The sequence below is a fragment of the Populus euphratica genome, unplaced genomic scaffold, assembly GCF_000495115.2.
Source record: "Populus euphratica unplaced genomic scaffold, PopEup_1.0 scaffold31.1, whole genome shotgun sequence".
Classification (NCBI taxonomy): domain Eukaryota; kingdom Viridiplantae; phylum Streptophyta; class Magnoliopsida; order Malpighiales; family Salicaceae; genus Populus; species Populus euphratica.
The window spans coordinates 3,076,841-3,089,035 of record NW_011499850.1 but is presented as its reverse complement, the minus strand read 5'-3'; the positions used below and the strand labels follow the sequence as shown (position 1 = coordinate 3,089,035).

Here is a 12,195-nt window from a genome sequence, read left to right as displayed (position 1 = left end):
GCCACCGGGCCGGGTTTAAAAACTATGGGCCAAACTCAAGAAAACTGTCTCCATTTCCCGGAAGAATCTACGCGTGGTATTTCCTTCCAATATTTTTCTTGAACTTTGCTACTTAAAAGAGTTGAGAAAAAGACCTTAAATAGCCATTTCAGCTTCTTTAACACTGGAAGGGATCCCAATATCCAATCTCATGGTTGATTTATATTGGTCTGGCACAGCAGCACCAGCCTGAAAGCATATTTCCACAACAGCAGGGGCTTGTCCGTAGAAGTTCCTCAGCTCCCTTCGCAATGGCAGCCCAACCACATCGGGAACATGCCAGACATATCTTGGCGGTATCAAGTCATCGAGCACAGCAGACTGCCAACCATGCTGTCCATTCCGTTGTTGGTGCTTGTGGGCCCCACAGTTCTGTGCCTTATGCCCACTAGGTCCCACATGGACCTCTGGGCAATATCCACAAGCTCTCACACGGTACATCTGCATTAACCTCTTGGCTCCTTTCCTCATCTTTTCCCATGCTTGCAGTGTTTCCTCAGCAAGCAAGGTTTTTTCTACTTCATTAGCCGGGGCTACCGCTTCTGAGATGGATATTTCGATTAATAATGGCTTTAGAGGAACCTCTAGAAGGTCTGGCAGATCACTTTCATCTGCATCAGCAAATTCCCTTTTTCCTATGCGAATAATTGGTTTTCTCCTCCTTTTTGTTGGATATTCAGGAATGTGAACTCCAGCTTGGATACAGAGCTCCATTACTGCAGGAATTTGGGGGATTGAAAATCTCTCCTCATGAGTAATTCGTTTTCCAAGGCGGTCATAAAGGTGGTAGGCTTCTACTGGCACAAGTACATCTTCAATGGCTGCATTTGTCCACTGATGAAGGCCATTGCGGAGGGTAGCATGTTTGCCTTTACACGACTTGAATGGATGTCCTTCAGGTCCCACATGGATTTCATCACACCACCTGCAAGAGGTATATAGTAGCCACTATAATACAGTAACCTTCAAACCATGAGAAGAAAGGTAAAGCCATATTCACCAAAAAGGCTGAATTCTGACACATGATGATCCTTTATCCAACTATATTCAATGCATATATGCACAATATAGATAAGAGTTCTTTGTTTCACACAGTTAATTTACCAACAAATTGTATGTAGTAACAAAATAACTTATCAAAATTCACTATTACCATTTCCCTGCAAAGCACAAAATTCAAGATGCTTCATATCCATGCTAAAACTCCAAACACAAGTACAATATACAATTCCCTTTTATCATTTTATACCATTTATTTCTCAATTGTCAATGAGAGCAGATCGCACCAGATCAACTTCTGTGCACAATGAACATTGACAAGCAATAAAATCTCCTTTAGATGCAGTCATCTATAAAAAGGACCACCAGAGACAACATATGACTCCCGAACCATATATTTTTCTTTAGCATGGCGTGGCCAGAAGTTCATGGAAGGAACAGCATGAGTAACAGCGTGATTGGTCAACATGACTAAAATTGGGCATGGGAGAGCAAGACATAAAATTCACTTAAAATAACCATTTTTTGGCAAATAATCATTTGATTGGATTACAAGATTGTAACCAAGAGCCATTGTTTTCAGAGACTGAGAAAAGGAAGGAAATTACCCACATGCATGCACGGGAACCACTTTTAACAGTTTCCTGAGATTGTTAATCAATGTGATTCTTGCATTGAACACATCATAAGCAAGTGGTAAAAGGCTTTGAACGATCAACCCTTTCTTTGGAGGTGGCACCCGTCCTTTAGGTTGGCCTTTACTCTTCTTGAGCCTCTCCCTTGCAGCTCGTCTCAACTCAACTATGGGTACTGGAAAGGGCTTCTTCTCCTTTCTCGAATAATTCCGAGGGAAATCAGCATTTTGAGGATGTTCATTTGAAATAACCAATGCGTGTGGTTCATGCAACCTTGTTGGTGTTGTTCTAGGATTTAATGAATGCCTAACTTTTACATTGCTATGCTGCAGAGAAAAAAGAAAATTCTTTTCATCAGAAAGAGATAAATTACCAAACAAAAAACAGAATCTGGCACTTCATTATACAGTAAGCATAAAGATGACTGATTAGAAAGTCAAGTATACATCATACTCAAGAAACACTGTTTAAGGCTAAAATTGATATAAAACTATGACCCGGACAGGAGCAAAGGATAACAGGGTTTGTTATAAGTCAAAATTCTCAAAGACCAAGAACACCATAGCTACTGAAGACTCTCAAAACACTTAATTTTATTCATCCATGTCTCCTTTGTCAAAAGGCTATGGCAACCTTTTATATAGCAAAAACAAAAAAAATGCTCATAATACTGAATATGAAAAACAAACTAGGAAAACTATTCCCTTTAAATAGAAAAAAAAAACTAGAAAAGCATAATAATAAAGAATAGAAAAAAAATTGAAAAAAAAATTAACTAAGAAAAATATCTATTTTCCTGAAAAAAAAGTTCCACTCGAAACTGTAGCAAAATAATACTGTTTATTGGCAACCCTTTATGGTGGTGATGACTACCTATGGCTCATTTCAAGTTGATCTAAGCTATTTCACCAGTCAGTTGGGTGAGATATATTCATTGATAGTTTATTTCCTCAGGAACTTAGGTGCATGTGTGCAATGAAAATCATCATCTGTAGCCTTTACTGATTGAGCTTCAATCACATTATCCATACGGAAATAAACATTCATCAGTCCACATATTTCATCCACCAAAACACATAATTGATTGAATCAATTTCCCATTAAAGCTGCCAAGGCCCATAACTAATACGGTCACATTTTTCCATCAATAGAGATTAAAAATATTTGTCAACATGCAACATTTTGATGTGTAAGAATTTTAACTGCAGAAGATGAAACCATTACTTTTCTCAAACAGCACTTTTGTTTGCAGTGTAAACAACAGTGCAATCAATCGTGCAGATTTTCACAAGAGATAATAAAACTAAACAAAGCCACATCTCGCAAAAGCTAAATCAGGGGAATGACAACTAAGATTACAACAAAGTAATTCCAATACCTAAACTGATCCTAGAGTTGTCGAACTCCTAAGCAGTCAAACACATTTCTCTCACTACACACAACTTCAAAAAAATAAAATCAGAGGCCATGTATAATACACCATAAGACTAGCCTCTTCACATACTTCTCAAACAAGTGAAACAAATGTTCCTAATTAGCATGGAAAACCAATGAGCTAGAACAAATATAATAGCCTAATGAAATAAAAAGGTATTTAACCGAACAATACAAAGAGAATAAAACACATCATCAAATTTCACTTGCTTTCTTGTTTCATGGAAGAGAAGAAACCCAATACAGTAAAGTAGATAATGAATATAAATTATAACGAAAACCCAGATTAGCCGAGCATGAATTAGTCATTACAGCTTCATGGTATACCTGAAAAGAATGGAGGTAACTGAGTTTGAGAAACTCTGATCTCTGGTCATAAGAAACAGTGAAAGGCTCCATTTTGAGAGAGGAAGCCCTCAATTTAGAATGATACAAATCCATGACACATAAAGGGTAGTTAGAAGAAGACCCACAGTCTTTCCCTGAAACCATGTTTGCCAACAAGTTTAATTCAAACCGAAAAACAAAACAAAAACACTTTCTAAAAATTTGAAACTAGAGAAGTGTACTTACACGATGCAACTGAAGAGATTATCATTTTTATGGTGGGGGAGACGAGAATCAGAAGAAAAGTTGGGTGCTTTAAGCCATTGTCTACAAAGAATAGGAACTGCTGGCTAGCTCTTAGCCAAAGCTCTCTCCCGCAGACAAATATCATGAGAGATGAAGATGAAGATCATCTTTAAATGGGCCAAAAGAGTCCAATTTCATAGCTGAGCTCCAGATTAAAGTGTCATGGGCCAGATTAATACAGTTGAGAAGCTTGAAATGGTATGAGCTAGACTGGGCTCGTGAATGGTTACAGATTAAAATTTAATGGGCCAGATAAAGTAACAAAACTGAAATACCAATAGATTAATTGATAATCATATGCCTTTTATCTTTATTTTTAATACTATAATCATAGAATTTACGATTTTAATGATTATAAATTCACTCATCACTCGAGTTTAAAAATCTAGGAACATTCAATACACATTTGCTTTCCCCAGTAATTATTTTTTTTCGTTTAACAAGCATAGTTTATACCAAATTATTGATATTACCCCAACCCACATAAAAATAAGTTTTTGGAATGTAAAAAACCATTATCTAAACTCTACATCCTTGAAGATTTTTTTATGTATTATTATTAAACTTGAAAAATCTTCACCCGACTCTTTGACTTTAAATTAAATTGTGGGAGTTACTTGATCTTGTTTACTTAATATATCCAAAGAAAAAATAATAATAATAAGCAAGTTAGGTTCATTATAATCAACTCGTTAAATTTGCGATCTGAATTATAAACTTTATTAGATTTAATTATTATTTTTATTTTAATAAATAAAAAAAAATATAAAAAATAATTTATAATAAATTCATTACTGAATGATAAAATTCAATAAAAATTTAATATTAAAAAATAAAATTAAAAAAAAAAACACTAGTACACTCAAGTAGAAAATTTAAGGGAAGAATTCCATCTAATTTAGCATGATTTGGCTTGACCTAATTTTATTTATTCATAGTCTAAAAGTAATTTAGTTATGCTATTATTGTTAATTTTGTTTATCAATACTTGTCAATTGAAAGGTTGTATATACTAAGTTCCTTTTATGAATCAAGTTTTAATTTAAGGAAATGATAACATGAAATTGGACCCAAATTCTTTAGCATGAATTGTCACAGTCCCAAGCCATCAACATGTTAAAAAAAAGTCTAATGAATTGTCACAGTCCCAAGCCATTAACATGTTAAAAAAAATCTAATGAATTGTATGTCAAAAAAAAGTCCAAGCATGCGGGCTTGAGAAAGACATATGTATTTCAGTCCAAGCATGCGGGCTTGAGAAAGACATGTATTTCAACCAATTTTTTAAGAATTATCTTAAATATAAAAGTGAGATAAAAATAAAAAATTAGGAATTGAAGATATTATTTTGAAATTAAATATAAAAAAGGACAATAAATTATGGGAAGATAAGCTATCTCTTCTATATAGCTTTTAAGACAAAACTTGTTATTGAAAAAAAAATATTGATAAAGAGTTTAACAAAAAAAAACATTTGATTTGTAATAACATAGGACACCCATCCAAGGATTATATAAATAAAGCTCAACAACATATTCTAAAAACAAAAATAATTGTTGAGTTAATATCAGTAAAGTTAATTACCTCATTAATAAAGTTTTAAAAATGAATATATTTGTTATTATTTTTAAAATCAACCTAATAAAATATTTTGAGCAATCATGAGTTGACATTAGTATAACAAGATATTTATACACTGAAAATAAAATGTTAATGTTCTTCACTTAGAAATAAATAGTTAGCAAACACTTATATATTAAAAATTAATCAATTTTTAAGATATTACATATTAAGAAGTTCACATTAAAGATGACTTCTAAAAAATATATGATTTTTAATTATAGAAAAATGATCGAAATATTTAATTTTTATTTATATATGCCTCCACTTTTTAAAAGACAATTACAACCCTTTTATATATAAAAAAAAAACATAGAAAAACCATCCCTTCCAATAAAATAAATCTAAGTAAAGCATAATAATACATAATAGAGAAATAAAAATAGAAAAACCATCCCTTCAAATAAAATAAATCTAAGTAAAGTATAATAATACATAACAGAGAAATAAAAATAGAAAAACATCAAATTAACTAAAAAAACTTTCCATTTTCCTAAAAAATTGCCAACATCATAATTTCAATAGCACAATTGACTCATAAAATAACATTGTGCTACTGATCAGGCGCAACATAAAGCTGCCATTCATGTGAATCACTCTAAGAACATGATATTTCTATCGTCTTTGTTATAGCAGCATTCATGCTTAGCCTAATTGGCATATGTAAAATCAATTGGATATGAAAATAAACAGATAAGATAGTCAATTGAGTTGCAAAGCACCCCACCCATGCCAGCAGGACTAGGTTTTCCTAGAGAGAGATCATCTGCATTCTATTTGAGAAAAAACTGTGCTGGAAGAACCAAAAGGATGCAGGGAAGATCTAGCATGGTAGATCCACCTCATGATATAGGGAAACATTGGATAAATTGCCTCCAACCAAACAGCTAACCTTATGAAGAAAACGTTCTCAATTTATTTTTGTATTCTGTGGTCTGTTTATTTATGTAGGTTTTAGCCATTCAAAGGAAATCAGATGCCGAAATAGTGTAGCAAATTGTCAACATTTGCAAATTGTCAATATTTTTTCTCATCTACCATCAACCACTTCCAACCACCATTCAACCTCCCTCAACCAAGCTGTCAAGGCTCTCCTATAAATAGAGATAAAGAGAGAGCAATGTAAGGCAAGTGTAGTGTAAGTGGTGAGAGCAAAAGTGTAGTGCAAGTGTGGTGAGTGCAACTGTGAAAGTGAGAAAATGCAGATTTGAGAGAAACACTGAGTGTAAGAGTGTAACACCGGGTTTTGTGGAATTGTACTGGGTTGAGTTGAGTGTTTGTATCATTCCTCCAATAATATATATTCTACTGTCTCTGTGGACGTACCCGATTTTGGAGAACCATGTAAATCTGTTGTTTGTGTTTTATTTGTATTTGCTTTTGATCCAGTATAGGCAACAAATAGGTCTAATATTGGTAGCTGTTACTGTCATGACCAATGCCCTGATGTATGCTCAAAAGCTTTACGTGCAAACCAGATCCTACTGGTAACAAATATTGTTGCTGCACTGATCCATGATCGTCAGCAGAGATTCCTCTCGTCGATACGAGTCCGGCGATATAAAGATCATCAAAATCAGAGTTGAAACGAGCCTTGTAAAGCTCGCCAAAGTTTTGCCAAAAATCTGCCGGAAAAACCAGACAATGCCGGAATCCTCGCCTGAGAAGACAGCCACGTCATCTGACACGTTGCGCGCTAGTCACCATCCACGTCATCAACAGAGGGTCCACATTGCCATGTCATCAGACACATCATAACAGTGACAGAATATTCTCTTGACAGAATAAGAATATTTCGTTGACAGTAAGAGAATATTTCGTGACAGAATATTCTTCATCAGAGACAGAATATTCCTTCCCTGAGTTAACTTGGTCAGATTGGTTTTTTGGCCAACTCAGTGATTTTTTGACCGGTTTTAGGCAGAGTCAAGTTGGTTCCTAGCATTACATCCCGGTATCAGTACCAAATTTGAGGTGGAGAAGTTTGATGGGAAAGGTAATTTTGGCATATGGAAATGTGAAGTTATAGATATGCTTGTCCAAATGAATTTGAATTTCACTCTAGAAGATAAACCAGAGGATTTGGATGAGAAGAGCTGGGAAAGGATCAATCGGTTGGCCTGCAGTTCTATCCGACTTTGTCTTGTAAAGGATCAAAAGTATGCCTTTTCAGAACAAAACTCTGCAAAAGAATTATGGCAAGCACTAGAGGACAAGTTTATGAAAAAGAGTATAGATAATTGTCTCTACTTGAAGAAAAGGAATTTTCATTTTCAACACAAGAAAGGTACTTCCATAAATGAGCATCTGAATGATTTCAATAAAATGATAGCTGATTTGAAGAATTTGGATGTGGAAATCGATGATGAAGATAATGCTATTTTATTATTGAATTCACTGTCTAACACATATGAACATCTCATCACCACTTTACTGTATGGTAAAGAAAAGATTAAATTCATTGATGTGTCTAATGCTTTGATGAACAATGAGTACCAGAAGAAGGATCAGATTGTTCATAAGGAGTCAACGTCAGAAGCATTGACAGTTAGAGGCAGAACAAACCCAGGATATTTCAAGGGCGAGGGAGATCTCGCTCAAAATCCAGAGGAGAATCATCAAACAGACGATATCTCGCAAAAGATGAGTGTGCTTTTTGTCACAAAAAAGGGCACTAGAAGAAAGATTGTTCGATCAAGGGCAAGGCAACAAAGAAAAGGATGAACCAAATATGAACGTTGCACGAGATGAGGATGAACAAGACTCTACATTCATGGTCTCATCACCAGAAAACCATTCTGGTGAATGGATTCTTGATTCTGCATGTTCCTATCACATGTGCCCTAACAAGCACTTATTCTCGAGACTCGAGGAGTTCGATGGAGGAGTTGTGTTGATGGGTAATGATGATGTTTGTGAGATCAAAGGGATTGGGACTATCCATCTGAAGATGCATAATGGGGTAGTCAAGACACTGACAGAGGTACGGTATGTACCTGACCTGAAGAAAAATCTCTTCTCACTTGGAGTCCTAGAATCCAATGGTTATAAGATTATCATGCATGGTGGAGTCCTGAGAGCAATCCGTGGTGCATTAGTTGTCTTAAGAGGCACGAGGAAAGGAAACTTATATTTCCTGGATGGATCTACTGTTACCGGTACAGCAGCTGTTTCCAAAAGCATAGAAGATGATGAAGCAGATAATTCCAGACTTTGGCACATGCGTTTAGGGCATGCTGGTGAAAAGGCTTTGCAAGGATTGGTCAAGCAAGGTCTATTAAAAGGCGCCAAGACTGGGAAGCATGGGTTCTGTGAGCATTGTGTTCTTGGAAAACAGACAAGAGTCAAGTTTGGCACTGCGGTACACAATACAAAAGGGATTCTTGATTATGTTCACACAGACGTATGGGGACCTTCAAAGAATGAATCTCTTGGAGGTAATCGTTGGTTTGTTACTTTTATCGATGATTTCTCAAGACGAGTATGGGTGTACATGATGAAACACAAGGATGAGGTCCTTGATATCTTTCTGAAATGGAAGAAAATGGTGGAGACTCAAACGGGAAGGAGAGTTAAGACTCTTCGGTCAGATAATGGTGGTGAGTACACTTCAGATCCTTTCTTTAAAGTTTGCCAGGATGAAGGGATCAAACGACATTTTACTGTGCGTAAAACACCACAACAAAATGGAGTAGCAGAACGCATGAATCGCACATTGGTAGAGAAAGTCCGATGTATGCTATCACATTCAGGACTAAGCAAAGTGTTCTGGGGCGAGGCATTAAGCTATGCTCGTCATATTGTTAACCGGTTACCTTCAGCAGCATTAAATGGAAGAACCCCTTTAGAGGTATGGTCAGGCTCTCCTGCAAATGATTATGACTCTATGCGTATATTTGGTTGCTCAGCATATTATCATGTTACTGAGTCCAAGCTAGATCCTAGAGCCAAGAAAGCTATATTTTTGGGCTTTAGTGGAGGAGTAAAAGGTTACAGACTCTGGTGTTCTGAATCAAAGAAAGTGATTTTGAGTAGAGATGTCACTTTTGATGAGTCTGGCATGTTACAACAAGAGAAATCACAGGAGAAGGAAAAACAGTCTGGTGATGCACAACAGGTGGAGTTGGAGACTTCAGTCATTCCTATAAAGACTGTTCAGACAATCTCTACTGAAGGAGATTCAGATGAAAGTTCAGATGAAGAGGATGCAACAACTTCAGCAACCACACAACAAGAATCCATTGCAACGAGTAAACCGAAAAGAGTTATCAAGAAACCTGCTCGGTATTGTAACTTGGTGGCTTATGTACTTCCGATGATTGATGACGGAATCCCCTGCACCTACAAAGAAGCAGTACAGAGTGTAGAAAGTGCAAAATGGAAAGAGGCAATGGATGAAGAGATGAAATCTCTCCACAAGAATCAGACTTGGGAGGAGTTAGCCTAACTTGATGTGAAAACTGACTTCCTACATGGAGATTTGGAAATAAAATTTACATGTCTCAGCCAGATGGTTTCAAAGTCACTGGGAAAGAGAATTGGGCTTGTAAACTGAAAAAAATCATTGTATGGATTGAAACAATCTCCTCGCCAGTGGTATAAGCGATTTGATAAGTTCATGATAGAACATGGATACACACAGAGTCAGTTTGATCACTGTGTATATTTTCGCAAACTTCTTGATGGTTCTTTCATCTATTTGCTCTTATATGTGGATGATATATTGATCGCATCAAATAGCAAAGTGGAGATTGACAGACTGAAAGCTCAACTGAGAACTGAGTTTGAAATGAAGGACCTTGGAGAAGCTAAAAAGATTCTTGGCATGGAGATTCAGAGAGACAGAAGAAAAGGCACAATCTGTTTGACACAGACCCAATACTTGAAGAAAATTCTAAAGAGATTTGGGGTAGATGGTAAGACCAAGCCTGTAAGTACACCTCTAGCTCCTCATTTTAAGCTAAGTGCTTCAATGTCTCCACGCACAGAGGAAGAGCGCAAGCATATGGTTCAAATTCCGTATGCAAATGCAGTTGGTGCATTAATGTATGCAATGGTTTGTACGAGACCAGATATTTCACATGCAGTCAGTATGGTGAGCAGGTATATGCATGATCCGGGAAAGGGTCATTGGCAGGCAGTTAAGTGGATTCTACGGTACATTCATGGCACAACTGATATTGGTTTGAAGTTTGAGAGGGATGATAGACTCAAACAAAATTTAGTTGGTTATGTGGATTCGGACTATGCTGGTGACTTAGACAAGCGTCGTTCCACAACAGGCTATGTGTTTACACTTGCTAAAGGGCCTGTAAGTTGGAGGTCAACTTTACAATCAACAGTAGCTTTGTCAACAACTGAGGCAGAGTACATGGCAGTAACAGAAGCTTTCAAGGAAGCTATATGGTTACATGGGTTGATTGAAGATTTGGGAATTGTTCAAGAGCACGTGAATGTCCATTGTGATAGTCAAAGTGCTATTTGTCTTGCAAAGAATCAGGTTCATCATTCCCGCACCAAGCACATCGATGTTCGATTTCATTTTGTTCGAGAAATTATGGATGAAGGGGATATTCTGCTACAGAAGATTGGTACCGCAGATAATCCAGCTGACATGCTCACAAAATGTGTCTCAGGGATCAAGTTCCAACATTGTTTGGACTTGATCAACATATCTTGGTGTTGAGCACCTTCAGGGTGCAGAGTCATATGGCGCGTTAGAGGCAGCATTGATTGATCACGAGAATTGAATGAAAAAAAATCTTGCTAAGGTGGAGATTTGTAGCAAATTGTCAACATTTGCAAATTGTCAACATTTTTTCTCATCTACCATCAACCACCCTCTCCTTTAACAACCACCATCAACCACTTCCAACCACCATTCAACCTCCCTCAACCAAGCTGTCAAGGCTCTCCTATAAATAGAGATAAAGAGAGAGCAATGTAAGGCAAATGCAGTGTAAGTGGTGAGAGCAAAAGTGTAGTACAAGTGTGGTGAGTGCAACTGTGAGAGTGAGAAAATGCAGATTTGAGAGAAACACTGAGTGTAAGAGTGTAACACCGGGTTTTGTGGAATTATACTGGGTTGAGTTGAGTGTTTGTATCATTCCTCCAATAATATATATTCTACTGTCTCTGTGGACGTACCCGATTTTGGAGAACCATGTAAATCTGTTGTTTGTGTTTTATTTGTATTTGCTTTTGATCCAGTATAGGCAACAAATAGGTCTAATATTGGTAGCTGTTACTGTCATGACCAATGCCCTGATGTATGCTCAAAAGCTTTACGTGCAAACCAGATCCTACTGGTAACAAATATTGTTGCTGCACTGATCCATGATCGTCAGCAAATGTGACAAGTCAGGCGAGGCCTCCCTCTCTCATAGATGAAGTGAATGCAAAGACGTAAAACCATACTGGGAAAAAATTATGTTAGCTATCATTCAAGTATCGAAGGCTAGAGCTTACATACCAGATGATGAGTTAATTTATTTTTATTTTGTCATATAAGGTTTGAAACTTAAGAAAAGAGGCAAGAAACAAGGATGTTAATTACACAGATACAGTAAGAAAATGATTTGAGCATATATGGCATAAGAAAAGCTTCTTGTCTTTCATATTATTCCTCTACATTTTATAAAACATCCACGAGATTTAAATGCTTTCACACTCATTCTGTTCGTCTCCCAATACTAACCTAACCATCATCTTTCTCAATCATCTCTTTTTCTTTATACAGCTCTGATCTTTTGGCCTGCAATAGCTCCTGCATCCCAAGCTTCCTTTCTACTAGTTTTAAAAGAATCCCAAGTCGTAGCACCCAAGAACGGTCACC

At 36.5% G+C, this 12,195-nt stretch overlaps 1 protein-coding gene across 1 annotated transcript in view; it reads right to left on the bottom strand.

Moving 5' to 3' along the window:
* The window catches only part of LOC105121185 (APO protein 2, chloroplastic-like), a 5,054-nt gene extending 1,222 nt beyond the window's left edge, over positions 1–3,832 (bottom strand). Inside the window, exons 1-4 of the mRNA XM_011019734.1 lie at positions 3,681–3,832; positions 3,435–3,589; positions 1,647–1,999; positions 135–964 (exon numbers count right to left, since the gene is read on the bottom strand). Of these exons, the coding sequence (XP_011018036.1) occupies positions 136–964; positions 1,647–1,999; positions 3,435–3,589; positions 3,681–3,825 (1,482 nt within the window). The 5' untranslated portion in view covers positions 3,826–3,832 and the 3' untranslated portion in view covers position 135. The remainder of the gene's footprint in view (positions 1–134; positions 965–1,646; positions 2,000–3,434; positions 3,590–3,680) is intronic.
* Positions 3,833–12,195: the final 8,363 nt, after the last annotated feature.